The sequence below is a fragment of the Pezoporus flaviventris genome, unplaced genomic scaffold (assembly GCF_033815535.1).
Source record: "Pezoporus flaviventris isolate CSIRO_AGI_PZ_B2104156 unplaced genomic scaffold, CSIRO_AGI_Pfla_v1 ptg000002l, whole genome shotgun sequence".
NCBI classification, from domain to species: Eukaryota; Metazoa; Chordata; class Aves; order Psittaciformes; family Psittacidae; genus Pezoporus; species Pezoporus flaviventris.
The window spans coordinates 31,477,841-31,505,627 of record NW_026892550.1 but is presented as its reverse complement, the minus strand read 5'-3'; the positions used below and the strand labels follow the sequence as shown (position 1 = coordinate 31,505,627).

At 46.1% G+C, this 27,787-nt stretch overlaps 1 protein-coding gene and 1 long non-coding RNA gene across 2 annotated transcripts in view; one reads left to right on the top strand and one right to left on the bottom strand.

The window, feature by feature from the left end:
• The first annotated feature begins 8,968 nt into the window (after window positions 1-8,968).
• LOC133279988 (uncharacterized) lies at window positions 8,969-11,341 on the top strand. Its single transcript, XR_009747030.1, has 3 exons — window positions 8,969-9,767; window positions 10,015-10,086; window positions 11,068-11,341. It is a non-coding gene; the product is annotated as an uncharacterized LOC133279988 (long non-coding RNA).
• Window positions 11,342-11,690: 349 nt separating this feature from the next.
• ENPP6 (ectonucleotide pyrophosphatase/phosphodiesterase 6) overlaps window positions 11,691-27,787 on the bottom strand; it is a 34,379-nt gene continuing 18,282 nt past the window's right edge. The window contains exons 4-8 of the mRNA XM_061474264.1: window positions 22,775-22,916; window positions 21,589-21,768; window positions 19,124-19,261; window positions 15,143-15,266; window positions 11,691-14,331 (exon numbers count right to left, since the gene is read on the bottom strand). Coding sequence (XP_061330248.1) covers window positions 14,108-14,331; window positions 15,143-15,266; window positions 19,124-19,261; window positions 21,589-21,768; window positions 22,775-22,916 — 808 coding nt within the window. The 3' untranslated portion in view covers window positions 11,691-14,107. The remainder of the gene's footprint in view (window positions 14,332-15,142; window positions 15,267-19,123; window positions 19,262-21,588; window positions 21,769-22,774; window positions 22,917-27,787) is intronic.

Here is a 27,787-nt window from a genome sequence, read left to right as displayed (position 1 = left end):
TGTTTTAAGTGGATTCTTTGCACCGACCGGTGGTTTTTAGAGAAAATACTTAACATTTCCATGTAACACACTGTTTCTCTCCCTCACTTAGGAAACCTTGCACAACAAACCAAATACCTCAGGAAAACAAGGGTTGTTAACAACTTGCTGTTTTCATGTATGCTCTGTAAAAGGTCTCTGAGTCATTCTAGTGAGAGCACATGGGAGAAAATTCGCCAATTTTGAAACATCCCGGTTTGGACTGGACATGAAGGTGACGGGTGCAGCGGCAGTGTGATCCCCACTGAACCTGTGAGTGCCCAGTTGAGTGCACCCAAGCTCCAGGAAATGAGAAGTCCATTGGGGCATCCTGATGCCAAGCAACAGCTGTCAGGTCCCTCTTTTCCTCTTCCCTTCATACTCATGAGCCAAAGGAGGACCTGGTGCATACACCCCATAGAAAGGGCTCTAGCAAGGAGGTTTTTTCACATTCTTAAAAAAGAATAGTAAGTTTTGTTTTCCACACTGTGACAGCAGCTGATTGGAAAGGCCCAAGGGGACAACATAACATTTTGTCTGCCTTCTATCACCACTTGGAAGAAGGTTTTGAGAAAGTTTAGGCTTCAGGAGTTTGCAGTTTTGCCTTGAGGACTGCTGTTTGCCAAGGTGGGCTGTATTTGCAAGATTTACAAGATAAAAAACAAAACAGCATCTGTTGGAAGTAGGTGCTGTTCTGAGCACCGTGGCTTGTCACCTGCTAGTGATACATACCGTTACCGTGCTGCTTGTAGTCTTTGTTGGTTCCCCTTCCATCTCCTTGGAATTGTGGAATTTTAATTATATGGGGATGGGGCGGGGGGGGGGGGGAAGCCAAAGCCAGGGAGGGGTTGATCAGGGCTTTGTGCTGGCACTGACCTTGCACAGGCAAAGCCAATTTTGGGTGGTTGTCAGAATGAGACTTTCAAGGCTTTTTTAGTATTGCTGGAGAAGTTTGCAAGTACTGTTTCCTCCTCACGGAGAGCTCCGCTTCTTTTTCTGTCCTGATGGAGGGCTTGTATTTTAGGTGATAGATTAGTCTGATCATTACCTGGAAAGAAGCTACTGTTGTCCAAACCTATCACAACTTGCACTTCAAAACTTGCTTAGAAACATGGCTTTAGTTCTCTTTATACTTTGCTGACAGGTGAACTGAAAATTTTAAGCAAGTGACATGTTTATGGTGCAACATGGCATATGACATACTTAAAAAACATCTAGGGCTACTGTTCATCTGAAGAACTATTCCCTTGCTGTTGGATCATGCCTTTCTGCTGGGAGCATTGAGTCAAAACAGCAGATTTCCATCCCTCTATCTAGAGATATCTTACATCTGTAACATGTTTTAAAGGTCTCCTCTCTAGACTTTCCTCCATCCACGTCTCAACTGTTCTGTCATTCTGCTGTTTTCCTTCCAACCCATTTTCTGTATTGTCCTTCTTCCATTTTACTTTTATTCCCATCTCTCAGAATCTCCTGCTCCTTTTTCACATTTATCCTCCTTCAGGTTGGGGGGGGGGGGGGGGGGTTGTTATCCACACTTTTCTTGACATGAGATGTCCTCCACTTTCTCACCCTCCCCTCTCAAATGTCACCCTAATGCTATAGTGTCTTCTCACCACTTTTCCATTACTTTCTCTTTTTCTCTCTCCCTGCTCATCAGAAAGACTCAGAGAGGAAAGGGTGATCAGCTGCTTCAGGACAGGTGCTCCTGTCAGCACTTCCCTTCAAGCCATGCTGTTGCAGGTTTGTGATCTTAAAAAAGTTTAGGAGTGTAAATATGCCCCCGCTTCCAGTCCCTTCTGTTCTCTTCTTACTGCTGACTGCTGCTCCTTTTTTTGACTGTGTGTTTTTCAGCCCAGCATCCTTGTGCTTTACAGGCTTAAAGAGGAGACCCAAAACCCTGAACAGCACTGCAACAGGTGACATTGGTCTCCCTCAGGGCACCAAGCAAGGCCACAGGTGAATTCTTAGAAAAACAGTTATAAAAATACCCATCTGTGCTGCTGAGAATGGCTATAGGGGGAATCTCACTGGCCTTTTCTGAACGGCAAGGAAGGAGACCATTGCCCCAGCAATGTTCACCGCAACTGGAACATGAAGGGTTTTGCAGCAGAGTCAAAGATGCTGGGACTTTGATAGCCTCCAGTGGTTTTGTGTCAAGATAGCTGAGCTTGCATTAGTAACCAACTTCCTTCCAGCCTTTAGGTCCTCATGTTTTAACAATGTATTTTTAGCCCAGTTCTCACAGAAGTGATGAATGGGGACTGGGAACGGGAAATCCCAAGTACTTCTTTTTTAGGTCTTTTTCCTTATCACTCATCCTAATAAGCGCAGAAAACTTAACCCTATGGTGCCAGATATTTGAGAGTAAGCAGAGACAGTAGATACATCTACCAGCATGTCTGTGCATACACTGAAATACATAGTTATGTACCCTCTTTGCTTGCTTGCTTGCTTGCTTATGGAAACCTGAAGCCTTTTGTTTTGAGTTCTTTGTGTCTCTCTCATTTTGTCCCTGTGCTTGTCAGCACCTGGGAAAGTTGAGCTTGGTGTCTAGTAAGTGCCGAAGAAGGTCAGTCTGGTGGGAAGCTGCAAAAGCAGCTTCCAGTGCCTCCAGGCTTTGCCCTGCCAGTGAGAAAACAAGCAGGAGCCAGCGGCCTGCTGTGTGTAGGCTGGAATGAAAGGGTACACCAGTGCTGGTGCTGAGCTCCAAGCAGCACTACTCCAGCAAGTGCAATCAGCGCACACTCAACGTGCTGCAGTTCCTACTGCAGAGCACTCAGTGCAGGCGGGCTCTGCCGCTTGCTGATGTAACTTCTGTGTCCTATTAGCTGGGGGTTTGGAAAATAAGGACCTAGACAGTAATTTTGTGGGGCAGCATGTGCATCAAAGGGATTTGAATGCAAACCATGTTTTGTGAGCCGTGTACCTGGAGCCTGCCATTGCTACACAGCTGTGGTTTCCACCACGTGCACACCTCCATGCACCACTAGGCAGGAGCAACCATCAAGGTTCTGAACTTGAGAACTGAGAAGAGCAAACTGTAGAGCTGGGTGTGCCTTAGGACTGTGAGCAGTGACCAGGATGGGACAGCAGAGAAGGGCATTTGCCTTTCTGGCTATGGCAGGTGAATGCTGCTGCTGCCTCTGTGGCGAGCCCCTCTCCTCCCTCCGCACTACTGCTCTTTGCCCAGCCCACCCCAGTCACCTTGATCCCAACCCCAGGCTCAGCTCCCTCCCTGCTGAGCCCTGCAGCCCAGGCCCTTGCTGCTGCTCACCCCCAGCACAGGGAGGCTGTTGGGGGAGAGGCTTTAGGCTTTTCTGTGTCCAGTTCTGTGCTTGCCTCTGGCTCAGGCCCAGGGTGAACCTGCCAGAGAAGTCCTAGTTAGCATTCAGCGGTTTAACACAAGCTGGTGATCGTTCTCAGATGCTTGTAATGGGATCAGCTGTAACCCTCATCTAGGCACAGCCCTGGCAGAGCTTTGCAGTAAAGCAGTAACCACCACAGTCTGCGGTAGAAGCATCAGTCAGGGGAGGCAGAGGAGCAGGGGACACTGTCCATCGTGGTGCAAGAGCTCAAGGCCATCCCAGTTCCCAGCCTGAGAAAAAGAGGTGCAAAGCCCACAGTGGGATCTCGACCCCAGGACACTTACCTTGTCCAACTGTGGGGAAGGGCACAGTAGGCCGCATAGTAGGAGAGGAAACCTGAAAAGCTCCTCAGCTCTGACATTGCTCTGCCGTCCGTTGGCTCCTGCGCACACTGACAGCACAGGCGACACAAGTGTCCCATCTTCTCCTCCCCACCTATTTCTGAAGAAAGTCATTGTATGTTCCAACTGTAACGTTTTATTTGCAAGTAGTCACCAGCAGAGATTTATTATTCATTCACAATGAAGAAACTCAAGAGTCCTCAGATCTAAGGCAGCCAATACGTTTATTGTGCCTCCTTAAAGACCCTTTGCCTGTTACAGTTTTATTGTTGCCTTTAACCCACTATGGAAAGACTGTATTTCTCGTGCTTCACTGCTAGACAGCAGATAATGGTTTCACCAAATCACAGCTTGTACAGAAAAAACAAGATGAGAAACCCCCTCACTTGTGAAGGTAGAAGTAAAAACCAAAACCCCAGAAAACTAAAGCTCCACAGAATGACAAACAGTTTTGAAAAGCTCTTTGCTGCATTTAAAACATTCACCTGGAGACAAGTGGACTTTCCTTGAACCAGAAACTAATAAAACACTACTGCTTAAAATATTTAGACCGCTGCAGATTTCAGAGCTGTTTGTCTTTCTAAATGAGCCACTTGGGACGTTGCTAAGGAGGAAGCTGCCTTTTTGGCGTCAGATTAGTAGCAGGGCTAACTAATCATCAGGTCCAGCCAGTCAAGACCACCAGCTTTGGTGTCAAGACAGAGCAGAGTGACTGAGTTAGTCCCACATGTCGGGGTGAAAATGAAGGCGGCTGGCATTTACTTTTTGGTAAAAAAGAAGAAAATAATCTCTGTCACTATACTGACATGTAGTGTGTGAATTCTGCCTCATTACTGTGGCCTTGTGCCATGGATAATGCAGACAGTGGTGCAACCACGGCATGAGTCCCTATGAACAGAAGGGTCATCAGGCAGCCAGCTTCTGCCCAGATTCCTTCCAGCTTGGGGTCTCTGCAATGTGAGGGGAAGGGAGGGAGGGCAGATGCTTTTGTCTAGACAGAGAATGAGGGAATCAGAGTATCAGGGCTTAAAAACTCGAAAGGTTTCACTGAAACAGAGGAACGTGAGCATGTACATCTGTAGCTTGGGAGTCATTGCTGGGACCACCAGTTTGAGAAGGATATCAACTCAAGACAAGAAACAAAAACCTCTGCATTACATGGAGGTTAGAGGATGCTCATCTCCCAAAAGCCAGCTGAGGTGGGGAGCTACGTGTGCCTGCCTGGTTCATACAGATGTGAACCAAACAGTGATTGGTACTGGTACATTCTGACCTGTGTCTGTTGATGTGCTGTAAGGATGTGGTGTCCCTGAGCAGTGCCCAGCCAGGAGTGGAGCCAGGGCTTGCTCCCCCTGGAGGTGCCCATTCACAGACATGGTAGGATCCTGGAAGAAGCCCTGTGAGAAGGGGTAGAGATGGATCCCAGCAGGGCCTGCCCAACAGCACTGCCATGGATGCTCCTCCTCCCTATTGCCCAAGTGCCGTGACCCTCCCTACCCCTGATTAACTCCTGGCCTGAAGAACAACTTGCCATCCTTCATGCTCTAGATAGGAACTAGGCACAGCTTGCAAACCCAGCTAGGCACTCAGTGCTCCTGGCAGTACTCCCCTCTGCTCAGGCAGCCCCCTAAAACACAAGTCATAATCACTTGCCTCAACCCATTAGCCTTTCCCCTCCCTGTGTGCTTGTGAAGGTTGTGCTCACCCTCAAGGCTCCCACATTTGTCTTGGAACAAAGCCTCCCTTCTTTCCCCCTGTTCCTATTGTACGTGCAATAACTTGCTGTTTGTTCCCTTGCAAAGGCTGCAGAGTGCCTCTAAGCTTAGTTTGTGTCCAAAAAAACATCCCTCTCCAGCAGGAGAAGATTCGTGATGCATCCCAGATGTTTGCATGTGGCAGCAGTCTCCAGACACAACAGATTGTGGGAGAGAGATGGATAAGCAACGAGCAATTGTTTCTCCTCAGAGGCAGGGAAGTTTTGGCACTGGCTCTATTTACCACACTGGTACATGGAACCTTTTAAACGTCACTGGGATGTGTTTCTGTGTCTAGTTGTGGCTGTCACAGGGAACTGGAAGGCGGATGCAGAACAGTTTCAGATCATTATATAAGACTCATCTTTGGTTACCTACTGCTGGCTCTAAATTATCCCATTCCCATCCCTTCAAACAGGAGAAAAGTACTGGCTGAGGCTGTCTCAGCCCTGCAGCTGCAGTTGGTGTGCTCAGTACGGCCTCAGTTTGTGTTTGTGGCTCACTCTGGTTACCTCTTTTGTCCCACCCTTGCAGGATTTTTGGCAAGGACTGGATTTTGAGGCTGGGCTTGTTACTGGTCGGCTGGGACCCTCCTCCCTGCCCCAGGCCCGATGCTGACCTCGGTATAAGAGAAATTATTCAGTCTTAGAATGCATTTCTTTGTATGAAAGCTGTTAAGCCAAACAGGTTCTCCGTGCTGCAATCACTGCCATGCCCAAGCATAGAGGCACTGGGAATGGGTATTTCCCATGGGAGTGCTGCCCACCTGAGCTATTATTCGGCATGCTGGCCAGGCTGGAGCTGTCAGGCCTGTCATGCCCACACTGGTGACAAACAGCAAGGCTAATGGGGGGTGAACGCAGAAAGAGAATTCCTTTTACATGGAAAATTTCCCATGCTTCATCAACATCGTGCTGCAGATAGGGCCAATGAAAATAAGAAGTGTCTCAAATACTGAGCTTCACAGAGACAGGCAAGGGGCTGAGCGGCTCTTCACTAGAGATATTTTTCTTTTATTTAGAGGTTGACACTGGTGAAGACCTTGTCCACTCTGCCATGTTCCAGCAGCCTCAAAAGGAACACTGCTGTGCTCAGCTTCCTGGAAGGGTTATTGGATGCCAAAGCTCAATGTTAGTGGAAGAAATCCTTTCCTATTGACAAGGGGGGAGGAGAAAAACCAAACAAGTCATCTACAGCAATCTGTGTCAACAGCTTTTTCTGAGAAATAGCCCATATAATTCACAGTGGGAAAGGGACATGTATCAACAAATTACTTGGGAAGAGCAGACTTTGGTGAGGCAAATGGGACCAGTACCCCAGCCTGCCCTTTGGTAGAAGGTAGTTTCTACAAAATGCTGTCCCAGTGGTACCTCACGCCACTGGGTGTGTGGACAGAGGTGGAGCAGGAGTAAATATGGGAGGAACAGCAGAGAAATTGTGATGACAATCATGGTGGCATCCTTTTCTAAACAGGATGAGGAACTCATAGTTTGCTTTCATGGCATCTGCTAACACTGCCTAAATGGTAACCCTGATAGCAGATTACAAATCCTTCAAAATTTGACATGTATCTGAATTATTTTATGTATTTTCAATGGGGAAAAATAACCATTTTCTTGGCTGATTGTCCTGGATTTAGCAATAGCAGTCAATTTTTCTCCTTCTTGGTAGCTGGTGCAGTGCTGTGTTTTGGCTTCCAGCCTGGGAATGGTGCTGGTGATACCGATGTTTTCGGTTGTTGCTAAGTGATGTTTACCCTGACCAAGGACTTTGTGAGGCTCATGCTCTGCCAGGGAGGAGGGGAAGCCGGGAGGAAGCAGAGACGGGGCGCCTGACCCAGGCTAGCAAAGAGGTATTCCATAACACAGCACGTCATGCCCGGGGTGGGGGTAACTGGGAGTTACCCGGAAGGACACAGGCTTCTGGGTGGGACTTGTTTCTTGGCCGGTGGTATCGTATTCTCTTCCCTTGTTATTTTCTCTTATCATTGTTGTCGTTGGTGGTAGCGGTGGTGATTTGTGTTGTACATTGGTTGCTGGACTGTTCTTGTCTCAACCCATAGGAGTTGCACTCTTTCGATCCTCCTCCCCATTCCTCCGGGAGTGGGGAAGGGGAGAGACCTGGCAAGGGGGGCCTCGATTGCTTCCAGCCCGGCACCACTCACTGGGAGTGAGTGAACAAGCTGTCTGGCTAGGGTTTAAACCACGACACTGATTCAGAACAACAAACACTGGAGATGGTGAATGATCAGGAACGATGAAGCACCGTATGTAACACCTGGCTGGATACTGCCTGTTGAATTGGAGCAGGTCTGACTCATTGGAGCTGATTTGGGAAAACCCACCCTCAATCTCAGCTGCTTGCCTTTTCCATCACGGGGTATGCAGGCATTACCAGAGGTGCCCAGGCCATCAGCTTCAGACACTCCTGAATGCAGCACTCCCTGGGCACAGGGGGAAGCTGTGGGTGTGGTTTGTGCAGTCCTTTGGTGGGGGCTTCATTTGGAGCCCATCTGTGGTAGGCGCAGGGCAGCTCTCCAGGTCAGTGGGGACATGTGGCTGTCACAGCTCTGCCCATCCCACATGATGAGGCACTTCACCTGCCGTGGAGCAACCCCCTTTGGAGAGCAGACCCTGTGTCATTTGCCTCATCTCCTACACCATTAACTCCTTCATCATCCTCCTCCGTATTAATTCTGAAGCTGCTCTAGCTGTCACATCTGCACACTTACCAGCTGGTTTCCTGGCTTAATTGCCCTCAGAGGGCTTCTTCAAGAGCCACACCTGCTTTTTTAAGGGCCTTAATTTGTCACTGTCCAAACTGGAGCAGCAAGTATCTAAAATTCAGCCCCTGTGACTGGGTTGTATTTCTTCAAATGCATGACTAATTGCTGGGCCTTTGCATTCAGCTATTTCTGTGTAAAACAGAGCCTGTCTTTTGCTGGAAAGCGCCCCACATCATGGATATTAAACATCATCTTGTCAGTGGGATTTGCATTTGTCCATCCCATTTGTTCTTGCAGAAAGAGGCTGTATGAAACAAGGAAAACTCAGGGCTCTCCAGAGTTCATTCTGTTTAAAGGGAAAAAAAAAAATTTTCTATGTCAAAACTGTTTTTGGGGGTGTTCCAGGTCATCCCATCCAGCCCCTGCAGCAGTGTTCCATAATCCAGCTCATAAAAGTGCTTGAACTCTGTCTTAAAAGACATTAAGGTTTTATTCTGTCCTCCTTCACAGCTGCTATGGGAAGTCTTGCCACCAAAAGCCTACCAATAAGGGTGAAGACATGGATGGAGTAGCAAGGGAGAGAGATTTATGGGTGGGTGGATGGATGGATGGATGGAGGGAGGGATGGACAGATGGGTGGACAGAGGGATGGAGGGAGAGAGGGATGGAGGGAAGGATACATAGGCACAGATAAGCACTTTTAATAAATTAATCTTGAATTTGAGAGAGCCTCCCTCTGCCCAGGGGTCATGTAGAGGGGGTTCCTCTCAGAAATCAGAAGCAGGTCCTTCCTGAGTCACTTTGTATGGCCATGGCCTGCAGGGGCAAAACTACCCTGCGCAGGGGAGCACAAAGCAGTGGTTGCCAGTGCACTGATTTTTAGCGGTGTAGGATGAGCAGCACATTGACCACTGAAGAAAGGCTGGAACTGCCTGTTTTGAACATGTGCCTGGGACCCTTCAACATGGGACACAGGGGCAGCTCCTGCTCACGCCCTGGTGCCCCTGCTTCCCAAAGGCTGCTAGAGTTCTGATATTAAAATGCCTCATTTTCTGCAGTCAGGGGAGAAATGAAATGAGCTCCCCAGAGCTCAGATAAGCTCTGATCCATGGGGCTGGTGCAGCGAATGGGCACCATGCCACCCCCACCACAGCTTGCTCCTCAGCCCACCTCACTGTTTCATTGCTGTCTTTCATTGCTTTAATGAGAGTCCCCCTGTGCTGATGAGAGCTCAGAGTCCTCCTGGGCAGCACTGCTGGGACTGCCTAACACAAGCGTGCCATGTTTAACCTAGAGCAAAGCTGTCAGTGAGAACAAGTAACAAAGCAAGGAGCTGTGTCACTCATCCCTGCTGCACCCTGCTCCCCTCTCCTGCGCTGCTTTGTTTCCCACTAGTGGGATCAGGGTTTAATAACAACACAAACAGCTGTACATGCAGCCCAAGTCCTCTGCATTTGGAAGTATATCCAGCTGATTCTTGTCAAGGATCATTAAGGGCCACGTAAACACCCATGTCTCCCTGAGGTTGGTCTTCTTCCTATTGAACTCAAAGCAGAAGCGAGTTCACTCAGGAAACTACATGGAGTCAGCAGGTCAGGCGTGGTGGGGTTTGGTGCTGTGGCAGGAGGAATCAGCTATAGAATAAAGGGTAACAGAAAGAGAATTGGGAGGGGGAAGAGAGTAGCAATGAGAAACACAGAGTGAAGGAAAAGTTCTGATTGTTACTTTGCTCGCTTCAGTTCTCCCACCTAAAATGTACTGATTTTTCCCAGCTCTGCCTATTTAAATCACCCCATTTTTTTCTGCAGGGAAGCTGCTTTCCTCTCCCCTTCTCTGCTCCGAGGTATTCCCAGACCTGGCAGACCCTGAGCTCTGCACTGGTAAATGAGGGCTCTTTCCTTCCGTCTCCCCCAGCCATCCCAGTCCCGATGTAGGAGACTGCACTCCTTGCAGTGCTGCTGCTGATGGATGTCTTCCGCTCCAGAGTGGGAGCTTATCAGCAGGTCCAGTGGGTGACACTTCCCAGGCAGCAGGGAAACCAGTCAGAGCAGTGGAAACGGGCAGCCTCATCAGGTGGTGGTGGTGGTGGTGTGGCTTCAAAGGAAGCCACTATGGGTGCTAGGCAGGAATAATTGGAGACCAGGCAGTGCTGGGCAGCCTGCAGTGATTTCCTGATGGAGCAGGGCTGGTAGAGCAGAAACAGTGCTGCTGATACTGACTTGCCAGATTTGGGATAACGTTATGCTGGTTTGCAAGTCCATAGAGACTTCTGCATAATTCAGATTTTATCAGACTGATCTATACAGCTGTAAACACCTGTACAAAGCTTGGGAATTATGGTGTCCAGACAACTGCCATTCTGAAATGCTCTTATTCTTGAGCACTCCTCAATAGCCTTCCCTTAACGTAAAAATGTTTCAGTCCCTACACAAAACACATTTTTCCATGGAGATGAAAGTTGCCTTTCAAAGCAGCTATTAAAGACTCATTATGCTCAAATAGAGGGTTTCAAACTTTTCCCTTCATTAGGCCTTGTTTTCTTAACAAAATCCTGTTGGATTTGCAGCCTCCTGCCTGCTCTGCACAGCCCTACAGGGAAAAAGAGGAGGAGATGTTACATGGAGCTTTTCCAACCCCTTTCACTTCCCAGAGCTCATGTGGTATGCATTTCACCCTGAGGTGGGGAGTTTTGACTTCTGCTGAGCAATTAGGAGATAAGGAAGGTGGCCAGCACCACAGGATCTTCTAACTCACCCCTTAGTTGTGAGGTCCTGGTACTTGCATCCCATTTAGGTGAGAAATTGTCATTTTTGGAACTGCTATGGGCAGCCAAGACAGATTCTCATGCTGTCCCCATGCAGGTGGTCCCTCAGCACCCTCCTGCTTGTTTGACCCATGTTCATTGGACACAAGGGGAGCATCTCTGGACAAACATAGGCAGTGCTGCCAGTTCAAAGGGAGTCCTGCTGTGAATTAAAGGGCTTATTAGTATACCTGCACTGCTTCTCCTCCATCATCCCCTCACTGCCCATGTGGTCAATTAATGTAAGGAAGACAAGATAAATCCCAATGAGTAGATCTGGAGACTTATTTCTATTAGATCAGTCTCTTCCATGAACATTGTTGTTAGTTTGTGGAGCTTAAAGAGGGATTAGAGCCCCTTGTCCTTGAGGCCCTTGGTGTTGGTTTTTGAGGCCTTGCTGCCATTTGCACCATCCCATGCTGGGAAGTGGGGTCTACCATGAAGGCTCTGGAAAGCCTTAATCAACTGAACCCTGGTACAATGCACCCGGCTTCTGCGCAAGCAGCTGATGTGATGGTGGGCTTGGAGAAGTGGGTCTGGAGAGAGCATCCTGGGCTCACTTCTATTCTAAGGAGAAAAGGTTTGTTGTGTCCATTTGCTAATGTGAATTACATGTCCCTGGGCGATGTTCAACAGTTAAATATTGAAATGCATCTGGAAAAAAGGACTGTGTATACAAGCTACAGTATCTCCTGTGATGTTTTTAATGTCCCTAATTTACATCTGACAGCTTTGCCATTTCTAAACAATGTTATCATTTATCTTTCTGATGATTAATCAGCACAAGCTTCAAACACTGTTTATCACACTTTGATGCAGCAATCAAACCAGAAAGGCAAGGCATTATGGGAATGTCTTTTGCTTCCCCCAAACCTTACAGCATTTACAAAAAGGTGCACATTTTCCCCAACACCATTCTTAGAATTATTCACTCATTCACAATCAGTCATTGTATAAAAACATCATTCAGAAATAGGTTTTAAAATACACCGTCCTCCTTTGCATAGTATACAGAAAAATAGGCAAGAGTCAAAACATGTGATTTTGGAATGAGAATGCGAACTGATTCAGAGGTACAACGCTTCCCAGGAAGAAAGATGCACTTCTCAAAAATAATCATCTGTAGCTCTCCTGAAGCTAATGAGCTGCTTTCTTGCAGGTCTGCCACCAAATCCCCCTTTTGCCGTACACACAATGCTTTCATTAAGGTCAAACAAGTCATATTGCAATTAGATTTACTCTGCAGTACTTGCATATGGACCCAGACCAAAATGATCAGTCACAAAAATAAGTTACACAAAGTACTCACAAGGGTCAGTGTTGGTTCCATGCGTCATGTTCCGACCCTGGAACAACTCGATGGACCTTATTTGTTATTTCCAATTCCTGTTGGTATAATTGAGAAGTTGGATATACCCCTATCATTTTAGGGTCTTTTCTTCTGTAAGAAGACCTTGGGTTCTGCTCACTATAGAGTTAAAATGGCAGGCTGTGGGGGGATTAGCAGGCACTGGCTGCAACCTGTTGATTTTCGAACAAAACTTGGTGGTTTAGTCATTTGGTTTCTTGTATACTGATATTTTTTTCACTTTAACAATACGCTCCAACAAATTAATCGTGCCTGGACCATTAAAGAGCAACAGGGAACTCTGAACAATAGGTGCTTGTTTTACAGCTACTGCAAATGCTTCGAAAGCACTAAATTGCCTTTTATACTCAACAATCTAATAACAAAGACTGATTTTCTCCCTTTTTCTTCTCCCAATTGATTTGATGGCTCACTTGAGCTTTAAAGACACATTACATAAATCCTTATGGCCATTACAGTGTCTTTTGTCAAGTTTAATTTGGTATTTGTTTTTTTTTCTGCCGTGTAATCACTCACCCTTAAACGCAGTGTACCACATGCACACACATGGATCATGCTTGACTCTGGATCCACAGGAATAGTAAGTCCTAGAGGTTTATTTTGCATGGGGAGGGACCTAAATCCTTCCAAAGGCAGTTTGTCATGGAGAGCTCCTGGTTCAGAGGTATATCAGAACAAGCGCTGAGCACTCCCAAAGGCACCACCAACAATAGCTCTAACCTTTCCTCTATTTAACACTGCTGTTATGACTTTGTTTGGGCTTGATAGCCCGTGGTGGAAATATTATCTAGGATTAACTGAGAGGGTGGGAGATCCATCAGTACAGGCCTCTCTCCCTGCCGCAGGTTAGAGGAGAATGTGCTGCTCACCAGGCAGCAGTGGAGAGAGCAGTAAATGTTGAAAAGCCTTCAGGTACAACTAGGTACAAACCCCCAAAACCTGAGCAGACGATATTATCTTCACCAGGAGAGGCAGAGATGCTGTTAATTGCCAGGATTCCTCATCCTTCTTTCTCCTGACCCCTGTGTGTCCCAGTGACTTTCCACCGTCCTACTGGTTTTGAAGTGGAGGATTTCAATCACTCTCCCCTTTCCCAGCCCTCCCTGCTCCCGTGGTCCATGAGGAAAGCCTGACCCTGGAGGTGTGCAGGGCCAGGCCTCGCTTTGTGGAAAATGAAGAAAGAGAGGCTGAGAGAAGCAGGATGCTCTGGCTGCTCTCCCACCGACCACCTCTCTCAGTGTTACGGTCACTCGGCAAAGCTCTTTGAAGAACAGCTTGGTATAGACAGGGCTTGGCATTGTAAGAAGTTGGGGCTGTGCTGGGGAGGGAGCTGGAGGTGAAGGAGTGAATCAGAAAGAACCCAGTTAAATGCACAGAGGTCTATCTCCACCCTGAGCTGCCCAGCACTGGGGGCCAGGGTGAGCCTCCCAGTTGCTGGGTTAAGATGTGTTTGGTGCTCAGAAGTCCCCACGTGCACCCACCAGAAATTTTGTGGGTTCTGCTGCTGTTGCCAGTGCTGTAAATCTGGAGTAGCAGCACCGACTTCCCTGGCTGCGTTTGGAGCAGCTCGGAACCTGGCTTCATGTTATACCCGCTGTAAAGGCAAGACGGGTCAGATTCACGCCTGGTGGAGCAGTGGGAGGCAGCACTCTATTAATGAAGCTATTATTCGAATGAAGAAGAAAAGAGAGGGGTGGCGCTGCTGGTGACATGGTGGCACTGCTGGGGGTCACAGTAAGGAGATCCGCACAGCCAGCAGGGGCAGTAGAGCTGGCAGTAGGGCGCAGCAGCTGCGCGGGGCCAGCGGTGCCAAGGGGGCCGTGTTTCGGAGCATGCATTCCACCCTGGACCAGGAGCCATTGTTGGGCAGCGGCTGTATCCCTGCCAGGCTGCACATGATGTTGTAAACATCCACGGATCTGATGGGAGGTGCTCGGTAGTTGGATCGGAAATCTGCAGGGAAACAGGCAAATGAGAGGAGTTGGCATCATACGGCTTGGGGCTCAGCTCTGAAATGTGGGGTGCTGTGGAGCAAGGGCAGGCTGGGATGTGGCATGCTATACAATTTATAACATAGCCCAACAAAACCATTCTGAATGTTTATATTCATTTTTTTTACTTCTAGTCCAATTTTGGTCTAAAAACTTAAAAAACCTTAAAAAAATTATTAATTACAGGAGCTACTTTACTGTGTGTGCTTTGTAGATTTAATAGCCTGCAATAATTGCATTGTACATTCTGCTTTGCTTTTGCTCCTGTCTGCAGCTGTAGCCTGGTGCTCAGCAGTGTTTAAAGGGCCTGATGAAATGGAAACCAGGGGTTTTGTGTCAGCCCATCAGACAGGTGAGTGAGGGATGTTGTGGCCTTCCCAAAGAAAGGGCTCTGTGTTAGTGAGTGTGAATCCACCAACAAAAGGAGAACAAACGTGTTTCAAATAGAATTAAAAATGAAGGCTAAAATTTAGGCAAATAGGGCAAGGGGATAAAGTTACTGTGCTGGGGGGGGGGGGGGGGGGGGATGTCAGAGAGGGGCTGATCAAATCCCTTCACATCCCTCTGCCTTGTTCCTCCAGCTATGAAACAGACACAGAACTAGGAGCCTGCCTGTTATCCAGCCTTAGTGGGGAAATCCTGCCATCTATTTGTAATTCTGGGGCATCGCAGAGTGCCACATCGAGGTCCTGACATGCCAGGAGCTGCAGGGATACTGCGTCAGGGCCATGGGGCTGTTGGGGAGCAGGACACTGGGGATGGCAGCACTGTACCTGGCCCATATGCAAGGAAGAACCCTCTCATGTCCATGAGCTCGTTGTCGTAGCCGTGCCAGCCGTTCTGCCAGGCCTCCTTCCTCCCCGTCCCGTTCTCCCAGAAGGGGAGCTTGTCTCTGCTCTGGACAACGACAGCAGAGCACAGTTAGTGCCTGTCTCCTGGGCTGTGTGTGGGGTGCTGTGTGGTGCCATTCTGCGTCCCCATTTGCTGTACCACCCCACCAGCCCCCTCCTGCTTTGCCGCCTCAGCCAGTAGCCCATCTCCCAGGTGAGCAGGGAGGACAACTTTCTGCCTCTCACTCATCTGAAGTTCTGCTGTGAGCACAAAGTATCACAGCCGTGTGTGACACGTTTAAGCATGGTGGTGTCCCTCTCCCACTGCATGCTAGCATGGATCTGATGGTGTGTTGTTCTGCCCAACATGCCATTGGCACCATAGAAAAAAGAGCCATTTTTGCTCCATTTGGCTAGTCAGCTTAAACAATACAATATCACCCCTGCTATATACTTTCTAATGATTATTACTTCTTCTCCCTGCTTGTTTTAGTATTAAAGCACTGAGGTTCCTTCCAGGGAACACAGGCTCAGTCCCCTCTCCTTGGCATACACCACTCTGTTTTCTCTCCCTGCTCAGTGCATCCATGCTTTACTAATTTGTCATCATAATTCTCATTCTTCCTTGTCCATATTGCACTTAACTCATACTTTTAAATTCCTTCCTTAATTTCTTCTGCTTTGTATTAGCAGCTCTTACCAGACTACCTACAGCAGTGCCCCCTCAGGAGCAGCAGTCCATAGGGGCTGCCCAAAATGCCGGACCAATGCTTTCTGTGAGTTTCTCTTGCCCCATGCTCCCTAGGGCTGGCAGCTGATGTGACACTACAGATATCCCCAGAACTTAGACAAAAACATGAGCTGTCAGTTCATTAGACCGCTGGCATTAATTTCTCCAGTCACTACAGAAAAGGAGCTACAGTTCCCTAAGCAGCCAGGTCTGGGCTTCACACTCCATCATGTAAGCACAGAAGATGCCCTAGCAGAGTCTCCCACATTCCCATGAGTGGTACGAGTGTTGCTGCAGCCCCTGCAGATAGTGAAGCAGATTGACCAAGGATCCCTTTCCTTTTGCAAACATTTATTTTGCCTGATTTTCATTTTCCTCCTCTTCCCAAGTGCAGGAGCACTGAGGACAGCAGTGATTATCACATTATGGCTATGAGGTGTAGATCTTCCAACTGTTTTCCCGGGGACCCCCTGACTATCCTCTGCATTTCTTTGTACATAACCGTCCGCAGATGTACCAGATAATTAAACAATACTAGCTGACAAATTAAATGTCTTTCCTTGTCCCCATCTATTTCACTGATAACACTCAGAGCAAGCCAAGGAGAAAATAGACTCCTTCCCCTCTTCCTACCATAGCACCTCCTTACACTGCAGCTCTGCTTACTGTGGTTCCTGGGGACTAATTGTCACTGAGCTGCTCACCATCAGGCAACCTGTACTGCTTTTGTTAGCAACAACTCCACACAAGCCAAGTCACCTCTAACTTGTGGTGTTTCTTTGGCAGTATCACGACATTGCTGAACCTACACCCCTCCATGGTCCTGTCAGGTGTCATGGGCTCAGCTGCTCCTCCAGGGATGTCAAGTGCAGGAGGCAGTGTGCCTTCCCATCGCCCACCAAGACACCAGGAGATACCTGTTCACAGCTAGATGTGCAGTCACAGCCGCTGCCGTTACTTTTGCTGCCAGCTGGATGAGAAAAAACACAGTACCTTCTTTCACAGCTGCAGCTGAAGTAGGAGCTCATGAAATGGAGCCGCTAGCAGCAGTAGCTTGAGGGAAAGGGCTCTGAAAGCATCTCAGTGCTGCCCTTCTAGCGCATCAGGCTCTAGAAGCCTTATAGCAAACCCCACAAAGCCCTGAGGCTTCTTTGGGGCCAGGGCACTGGCAGCACTCTGACATGCCTGCTTTGGCAAGCCCAGTGGGACCAAGGACTCAACTTCGTGACTTTTCGGACTCAGCCCAAGCGTGGTCTAGCGTTGCTCCTCAAGGATGAAGCAGGCATGTCTGGGACTGTCGATAATGGACTTTCCCCTGCATGTGCAAGTTTAGAAGCTGTACAGCAGCTGTTCCCTAAAACTTGGGAAGTACACTGGGATGTATGCAGGGTGAGCACGCAGCCCTAAGGATTAAAGCCATCGTTGCGTGCAGGAGAGCAGCTGGGGAACATTCTGCTCAAAGGATGGGGACCTGTCACTCACGTGGAGATATTGAGATAATGTTAGCAGACCAGCTTCCATAAAACTGGAGGTTCATAAAATCCCTCCTCATCCTGCTTTAACCAAAATGCGGATGGCTTTGTTCCTATGCTCCTTGCTGGAAAAAACCCCAACAAAACATGGATCTTTCAGACACATTCCTCCTCCTTCCCTCCCACCCCCACCCCTCCAAATTCCCCTTTTTCAAACAGCTTATAGCTATCCACTATCCAACAGAGAGTAAAACACCCCATGAGCATGATAAGGAAGAGCTAAACATCCTCTCTGCAGGGGTTTGGGCAGAAAGTATAATAGAAGGCTCAATTATTGCTTTAAAAACATGACAGGAAACTTTCATTTTCACTCCCATTCACAGATAATGAAAATGTACTGAGGAGAAGGAAAATCTGACAGCATTAATGAGAGGACATTCTCGAAAATCAGAAACAATGGGAAGGAATGGGCAGAGAGACAGAAATAATTACCACGGCAGCAGTGTTTGCTGCACTGTTATTAAGGTTTGTCACAGTTTCAATGATGTTTTTTAAAGTGCCTTTCTTTTTTTCCACAGAATATGTAAAAATGTTCTGGGTTGAGTTTGATACAAAAGGGTTGAGTTGCAGTTTTTTAAAGTTGTTTTGGCAAAAATGTTTCAGATTCCTGCTTCAGGTGCCTGGATCTGAACTCCAGCTTTTATACGTATATTTTCTTTTTAACCAGAAATGGGTTTTAACCAGAAATGTACTCAAAAGCAGTTGGAGTTTCTTAGAGGCACATTTGTATTCAGCTGTAGGAATTATTACCCTAAAGTCAGGTTAGATAGTGAGAAATGTGGTGGTGTGGGTCATCTTGAGCAAAGCCTGGTGAGCAGTAGCTCTGAGGATCATGAGAGAAGATGCTCAACTGAGTTACAGTGATCTGCAAGGCAGTGACTACACTGGGGCAGCGTAAAAACCCAGGACTCCTTGGTTCTGTCACCACCTTACTGACTTAATGTATGGCTTTGGTCAAATCACTCAGCATTGCTTCTCACTTTACCCACTTGGAAGCTATGTAAGCTGCCTCACCTCTGAGCTGTCTGAGATGCTGTTAATAGCTGTAATGTGGAGATGATCAGTGGTGATACAAGGACAAAATAATAATGTCAATAATTATAGTAACAACATAAGTTGTTATGAAAAATCTCTTCTCGTGTGCTTAGCAAGCTACCAGATTGCAGTGTGTGCACTGAGCATTTCTAAGGAGTAAATCCCCAGTCTGACCCTTTTGAGACTGGAGGACATGGGAGAAATGAGGTATTTTTAGGACAGGATCTGGTGGGTGGGAAGCCAGGCAGAAGCAAAAGTTGCCACAAAGTACAGTTGAATAGAGGGACAGCAAGGTCTTGAAATGGAAACAACCTTTTTCTGTCTAAGGTGAAGGCAGGTAGGCAGGGGGAAGAGAAGTAAAGCAATGAAACTGGAATGGGAAACAAACTCCTCCTATTTTATAACAATGCAGAAAAAAGAACCACCTTGACTATTTAACTTTGCCTACCATCAGCATAGCTGCTGTGCCTTTAGGCTCTTGTGAGCACACTGCAATATTTGACATCAGTTTTGTAGTCAGCCCAAGTGAAGGATGTAACACTTGGAATCGTTACGTTTTTCTGATTGTTTTCATATATATCGCACCTTTCCACATTCATGTATAAGTATTTTGCTTCTCTATTTTACCTCTACTATGAACCATCCCTTCTCAGCCACGAGAGTCAGAGGAGACACAAATTTTCCTTTTTTATAGAAAAACCGGTCTGGAATATCCTGTACGTTATAAACGTTCATGTGTTCCACACCTTTCAACTTCTGATATATCTGCAAAGAAAACAAATGTTAGGACACTCATGGCTGTAAAGAACATATACACACCTATGGGTACCTGGAAACACCTAAATATGTAAAATGGCTGAGCTCCTTTAATGGCACATTCAAACTGGGCCTTTGCTGATCCAAAGATGATGACTGTGCAAAACCTGTATGTGTGGTTTAGCAGGTTCTCAAAACTTGGATCATAAACACATAGGAATGCATGACTTCAGGTATTATACACATTTGTAATACATACACTCAATGAATATATGCATGTGAGTGTATCAACCTACAGATGTAGATCAGTAGAAATCAAACCATCACAGAAGACAGTAAGCTAAGTAGTGAAACATGCCCAAAAGCACTATGTGGACTGGGTACAGATGCAAAAAAGGGATGTTGGCTTTGGCCTCTGCCACCTATTCTCTCTTTGTGCTCTTGAGCAAGCAACTAATGTCATCTCACCTATGTTTCTTACACTTAACCAGTCAATCCCTATGATACAGTGCTTAGTTACCTGCTTCGTAAGGATGCTGTGAGGTTTATCAGCCAATGCCTGAGGCTTTGAAGCTGTACAATGCCCTACAAGTGGTTTATTAATATTAACCATACTGTCATGAATACAATCACACAAATGTGGACAAATTATTCAGAAAACTACTTTCAATGCCTAAAGAAGATGTTCATATGCCATAAAGATGGCCATTATTGGAGTCCCCAGAATGTACATGCTTTTTTCAAAAATATATAGACTCTTCAGGAATAAATAGCTCAATTCTGCCAAGAATGAAAGGTTCTTCACTAGCTTTTTAGCTATGTCCACTTGTGTGTATATGTGTGCAAGAGATTTGCATCGATACGTAGTTGCCACAAGGATGGCACCAGGGTGTGATTGTGCCACTCAGCCAGACCCTCCCACCATGACCTGGACTGGAGAGTGGTCCTGGTGCTTCACCAGTACCTCAAGTGCTTCAAAATGGGGTGACTCTTAAAGGTGGTAACCTCTATGTTATGATACTATTTAATTCCTAAACATGTGTATTTAAAGTAAATTAAGGATAGAGGAATCTGGCTATTTGGAAACAGAAAATCACCTTTATTTGGCTATAAAAAAGCAACACTCCAGTAAGAAGTCCTAAAAAGAAATGAAGGAAGAAAACAAAACCATGGTGTGAGGCGTTGTACTTTACTCTCCTTAGGGATATTATGCTGTTTAATGAGAGAGAAGCATGTACTTAAGAGCTTTGTCAGAAGAGACCCCATGTCTGCATGAAGTTGCAACTTGTACTTGCCCTTGCTTGAAGGTCTGGCATACAAAAACAGAGATCTCTGAGTTCAGGCTGAGGAGAGCACATATAAATGCTGCAGTCCCTTACAGGAGCACTGACTGAACTGCTTATGCACACCTCTAAGTCAGCTTTCAATTCGGGCACTAATTTGAAATGTTCAGACTATCACAGCTACGCAATTCCTGCAGAGCCTGTTTGGGAGCAAAACATAGCAAGTATTCTCTTCAAAAAAATATTGCATAAGCTACAATAGACTGGACCTGGCTAAAACATAATACAGAAAACAAAGTTATTCACCTGGAGCTTGCGCGGCCTGTTCTGTACATCCACTTGACCATATTCTGAGGACAGCAACAGTGACTTCTCAAGCACTGGTTTCTGGTTAAAGTACTAGTCTATTAGTTACAGATGCTGCATTTTCATTCTTTACAAGTGGTTTCCCAATTTTTTTCTGTGTTGTTTTAATTTGTTCCTCAAAATCCTGCAGTTCTGGCCTTGGGCTTTTATGGTTGATTCAATCCAATACACTCATTCATCAAAATTCTTCAAAGGAAAATATTGTAAAGAATTATTTTTTGCAATTCCAGACTAATGGAGTTGATTCCTCAAACTCTATGGAAGTTTACTGGAATATGAATGCCAGACCTGCTCCTGATTGTTTGGAAATCCCAGCTGGAGTGTCAATAAATCATAGAATCGTAGAATCAACTAATATATGTTTAAGAAATCCTGAAAATAGATTTTGAACTAAAATCTTTTAGCTATTTATCAGCAGTACATAGTGGTGGGCTTTGAAAACAGTTATCTGTGCCAAATAATGGTGAAAGTTCATGCTTTGTAATTTGCATCGTGTGACTTCCCTTCAGAAACCAGCGTCACAAGAGTGTCACAGGACCTACGTCTGACTCCCAGTAAGAGCCTCAGGTTGATTTTTACACACATCTCTGGGAGCAGGACTTAGATGTTGTGAGCAAACAAAAGAGACAAACATCATAAAAATCAAGGAAACACAAAACTGAGTAAATCAAAATAAGTTGCACTCACCTCCGCGTGCTTCTCTGGAGCTGGCCAGAGGCTCACAACAGGACCTCTGTCCTTCATTTGTATGGTATCACTCATATTGATATAGTTTTTCAGCTCAATCACTTTGTCCACCCAGGAGATGTCTGTCATCCCGTGATCAGAGAAGAGGAGGACATTGACGTCATTCTGAAGGCCCTTGCTCTGTGAAGCGAGTGTATGACAGCCATTAAGGACAGGTTAGAGCTTCACACTGTGCCCACTGGAAAATCTTAATCCCCATTTAACCCCACTGATTTAAGGGAAGTTGGGCAGAAGGAGCACGGCCACAAATGCCCTGCAATGTGCTTTGCTACCACCCACACTGGTGGACATTGACACTCACTTGCTGCCCTGAAAGAGTCTGAGAGGTTAGTGCCAAAGAGAGATTTTGAAAGTAAATCCATGCCTCTGCTAAACAACCAAGCCCTACATCCCAGCCCCACAGACTAGTTGTCCCGCTGGTCCTAGGCAGGATTTTACCCAACTGTTCGTATGTAGGCCAAAACAGCTGGGGAAGAGCAACTTCATTATGGTGCTACCTGTGGCTGGAGTGTTCCTCTCTTCTCCTCCCAAGCGCAAGCACTTATCATCAGAGCTTTTATAATTTAGTGAAACTTGAAATACATATTCCTCTCCTCACTGGAACTAAAGAACTCCAGTCACTGTCAGAAGAATTCACAGAACTGACATTTGACCAAACGCTTGGCGTCCTCCCTTTCTCACTGCAGTATCATGTAGATAATGTTTTTTAAAACAAAGTTTAAAGTACAGAGTTCTGAACAGTACATAAAAACTGCTATAAAAGTTAATTGTGTGATTCCACAAACCTTAGGAAGCAAGCAGTTTTGTTTTGTTTGCCTACTATAAAGCCCAGCCAGCAACCCAAGTTATAAACAGAACAACATCTATATTGGTTTACGGCTTCCTGGGGCTGTTGGTGTAATAATCCATTAGGAGGATTATAACAGCATCGATGAAAATAAAATTAGGGGAATGGTGCCTTGACATCCACATCTCTTTGGTAGCCTCTCTTTCTCAGGAATTAAAAGTTTACAGCCAACAAACCCAACTAACAGGCAGTAACTAAGCTCTTGGCCATGCCAGAAAGAGCAGGTTCAAAAGCCTTTTCCAGACTCAGCTGGGAGGTGGGTTTTCGGATGCCACTCACCTTGATGAGCGTGATCATGTTGCTCAAGGCTTTGTCCACCTCCTTCAAAGCATTCTTACGTTGCTGGGATGAAGGACCATAGTGGTGGCCTTCCACGTCAATACGCTCATAGTACACTGCGGCCATCTCTGCACTGCCATTGCTGGAGGTGGGAGGGAGGAGAAGGAGTGAGAGGCTGATGCACATGGATTGCTCCTGACTGCCAACCTTGTTGTTCTCACCACACACAGAGCTACAAAACCCTGTTTTCTGCTCCTAGCCTGTGCTTTCCTACCTGCTGTTGCACAGCTGGGCTCATTATTCGTTATAGCAGGAGACCTCATAGCAGCCTTCCAGTATCTGAAGGGGACCTACAGGGATGCTGCAGAAGGATTCTTCATAAGGGAGTGTAGTGATAGGACAAGGGGTAATGGGTTCAAACTTCAACAAGGCAGATTCAGGTAAGCCATAAGGAAGTTCTTTACTGTGAGGCTGGTGAGGCACTGGCACAGGTTGCCCAGAGAAACTGTGGCTGCTCCATCCCTGGAAGTGTTCAAGGCCAGGTTGGACGGGGCTTTGAGCAACCTGGTCTAATGGAAGGTGTCCCTGCCTGTGGCAGGGGTTTGGAGCTGGATGAGCTTTCAGATCCCTTCCAACCCAAACCATTCTATGATTCTATTCATGCCCAGAGTCCCCTGAGTTTGCCTGAGATCCCATCAGAGCTTCCAGGTACAGACTGTCATGTACAGCTAAAGGCTGGACTGGCAGCCCTCTACTGCCTCTTTGAATAAGGAAGGCAGCTTTTCCTTTAAGGACAAAGAAGGACCCAGAAGAAATACTGATTTCTGTGCTGAATGACATTATTAAAAGGACTGTGGGAATTACCAGTCAAATGTGCTTTAATTAAAGTTTGGCACTTCTGTCTTTCTCCTGTGTGAGGTCTTCCAAACCACCAAGGTCAACTCAGGATGAGTATTTCCATGACCTTGCCAAGTGGTATGAACTGGGGAGAAATTTTCAGGAGTGTTTTTATTATTAAGGGAAACTTAATTATTATTAAGGGAAGCTCAGGTAATCTCAGAGCTGCACAAATTTAGCTGATCACATGTTTCTGCACTGAATGCCTTCAGCCTAATTAGTGTGGATAGTGCGTATATCAGGGCTTAATTACATTTTCATGTCCACTTTATGGTTCACTGTAAACCTCCCTGAGAGCAATTTGTGTGGATAAAATCACAAATCTACACTCATGAAGCTCAAACACTGTCTTCTTCTACTGTTATTAAGATATGACAGGGTGTGCCATCCACAATACATGCCTTCATCCAGATCAAGACCCCTACAAAAAGACTTTGTGTGATGTCCTGACGGGTCCAGATTCTCTGATTAATGTGGTGTAATGAGTGAGACAGAAGAGAAGATATCAGAGGTGAGGGATTTAATGCATGAATTAGGGTCTGCCATTTGCATTTGTAAGTTTGCTGGAGGCCTCAGAGGAGCAGCCCTGTAGGAAGCTGAAGGTCTCTGCTGTGGTGGGAATTTCTCCACTGCTGGCTCTGTAGAACAGTGTTCTGTCTCACTCTTCATGATTTTAAAATCATTCAAATGAAGCAGTCCTTCCCGGCCCCCAGCTTCATGTAGACATTACTTTCCATCTGTATTAGGCATAAATTGACTGGTAAGGTTTAACCCTGTAATTCCTACATTACATACACACTCATTGAACCTATTGAAATAGTTTTCTTCTGCTGCAGTGCCTGTATTAATTAGCTTCTTAGGCTGCTTTGTGTATTCTCACCTGCAACTAAATGACCATTTCAGTCAAGACAGAAGATAAGAAAGACATTTACTGCATAAAACAAATGGTCTTGTTTAGGCTGCAGTGAGATTTTGCAGGCTCAGTACTGTAAGGTTGAATGTTCAACTTTGCACATGACTTCAGTGGGAGAAGCTGTAGTTATGGGGCATGCTTAGGAGTTTGCAGGATTGTGTACAGCACATCACAGTATCACAGTATCACAGTATCACAGTATGTTAGAGATTGGAAGGGACCTCGAAAGATCATCTAGTCCAATCCCCCTGCCGGAGCAGGAACACCTAGATAATGTTACACAGGAATGCGTCCAGGCGAGTTTTGAATGTCTCCAGGGAAGGAGACTCCACAACCTCCCTGGGCAGCCTGTTCCAGTGTTCCGTCACCCTCACTGAGAAGAAGTTTCTTCTCAAGTTTAAGTGGAACCTCTTGTGTTCCAGTTTGTACCCATTACCCCTTGTCCTATCATTGGTTGCCACTGAGGCAAGAGCTTGTAAGGTTGGGTTTTTCTTTGTTTCCATGTTTTACCTGTTTTCCTAAGAAAACTAGGTATCTCTGATCAGGGCTTGCAAGGGAGAAGTAATCTGTCTTTCTAACTGCGTGTTAGTCCTGTCTTCTCCAGCCATCAGTACTTTTAGCAGAAATGGCTAAGGAAAGCTTGCTGAAGAAAGCTGGACAGCATCAATGGCGATACTGGGTGTTATATTTTATCAACACGCTTTGCAAGTACCACACAAACTTCATAACACCTGTCCAGAAAGATAGGTAGACTACAACAGCCCTTAAATTACAGTTATGAAGAGATAAGGGAGGCTTTAGTTTTAATTGCTAGTATGGGTGCTTGACTTAGTTTTGTGCACTTTTTGTCTGCACAATGGTCTCAAAGCATCTGTTTGAAGAAACTGGTGAATATTCCTGAAGGATGGTTCTCTTTGGTTGCAAGAGGAGCTCAGTGGCCTGATGAGTTGGATACTCCTGCTCTTGCAGAGGGCATTGATAAAACTCCCTTTGACCTTGGTGAAGTTAAGATGGGCCAGGAGTTTCCTGTAACCAAATTCAGGTTAACCCTTAGGCCATCAAGGTGCAAATAGTCTCTCCACCTGAAGTCCCTGTAAAGTTTGCATGGCGGGAGCATAAATGCAGTTCATTAACTACTAATACCTGCTATGAGCAAGGCAGTGCTCCAGGCGACAGACTGCCCTTGCCACAGGCTGTTTTCCCACATAGAGCTAGTGCCAGCCCCAGCCTAATGGGCTTTTTCAATTAGCTGGGGTGTGGAAAGGAAACACGCTGCATTTGCCAGCCTTTGAACAGCTTTAGGTGTCAGAGCCTCTTGCAAAAGATGTAAATGACAGTAAAATGCAGCTCAAGGTTCTTCTACCTGGAGATGCTAACTCCTGCTGAATGAATACGACTACAGTAAGGGCGTTTCAGAAGCTTTTCTTATGGGCTGGCACAGCAGCATTGACAATAGTCTTCTAAATTTTAAAGGACTAAACAAAGAGGATGAATGAGAGAAAGGAAAAGGAAAACCTAGCAGATCTTTAATCGGTTCATTCTCTCCCCTCCTTTCTTATTGTATATCCCTGAAGTATTTACACCTTCAAATGATTATTCAAGAAATTCAAGAGGGATGCTGTGTAAATGGATACCAGAGACTTGACCTCCCGCAGGTCCAGGAGAATCTGTAGGACTTAGGCTGTTCGGCAGGCTGTAGCCGGTGTTTAAGGCAGGCATCGTGGTGGCAGAGATTTGCTCTTCTCTTGAATCACCAGTTTTGACCTCTTCTGAGCTGCCCCACTGGCACTGTTGTGTCCCTGCCCTTTTCTTCTTTTGCATTGAAGGAAGCAGCAAGCAGCCTTGTGACTCGGGGTGAATGAGCTATTGAAACTCTTTCAATGGGCTCCAGCAATCCAAAAGAGCAGCTTGGGGGGCTGGAGCTTTCAACAGTTTGTGCCTCACTTTTAATCGTGTTCACAATTACAGAGCTGCAAACTGTCCCGAGCAGCCTTATGCTTCATAGAAACCAGGCAGGAAACTTCAAGCATATCTTGACCCATCCCCAAACAATACCTGACCCAAAAGCTTTCTATGGTAATTCAGGTTTTCCACCAGCAGACAGCTGGTGTCCGTATTCAGTTTTCCATTTCCTTTTTTAGTCAGTGAATTTAAAGTGTAGCAGAAGCTCCAGAAAGCCTCCGATGGCACAGATGACCTCCTCATGTCACATGCAGATAAATTCCTTAAAATCTAAGCTAAATCATTTCAGGGTTAAATGTTTCATGTTCTGAGACAAGCTTCTCTCTAAGCCCCTGCCTGTGAATGACACTGTGATTTGTGAGCATCTGTGCAGGGGGACCCAGTGTGCAACTGGGAGCAACATCTCCTGCAGCAGTCTCATAATTTTGGAGCCTTTATTTCAAGGACAATCAGCACTCAGTATCTGAACACAGAACTTTTCAGATTCAAATCGCTACGGCTGTGCACAAGTAGTAAAGTAGAAATGTGCCCTGAGATTGGATAAATTATGAAACCAACAAGTTTTTAAAGAGAACGCTTAGTTATAGCTAATGTAAGGCACTGGCTCCACACACTTTCCCCTGATTTTGCAACCTATGTGAAATTGTCACTTGTTAATGCTTAGATGAGAGATGGTGGAATTGGAAAGCTGGGTGTGGAGCATGTTTTTCCTAGGAGTTGTCTGTCCCGTCATTCCCATCAGTTGGGCTAGATGAACACTATAGGTCCCTTCCAACTGAACTGTTCTATTCCATTTCATTTCATATCATCTTATCCTATCCTATCCTATCTTATCCTAGCCTAGCCTAGCCTAGCCTATTCTATGTTCATATTTGCACAACAGGAATGCCCACTACAAAGTCACTGTGACTGAGATGCTCTAAAATGTGGAAGTAGCTTAAGTGTTGAACTCTCAAATGAGTGACCGGAGCTGAATTTTGGAATTTCCAAATTCCCAGAATGTCTCTCTAAATCAAAGGATTTCAAAGTCTGCCTTTGCGGGTCAGTGAACAGATACTCACAGACTGATCTTGAAGTTGTTAGAAACAGCAAATTAAAAATAGTAAGTTGGAATGTCTCCTCTGTGTTGTAACCTACTCATGGAAATGAGCACATCTTGCCTTCCGATCTTAATGGAAGGGCCTATGTCTGTTATGGCGATGTGTCTATGACAGTGCTACAAAGCAGTCTCAGCTCCCATC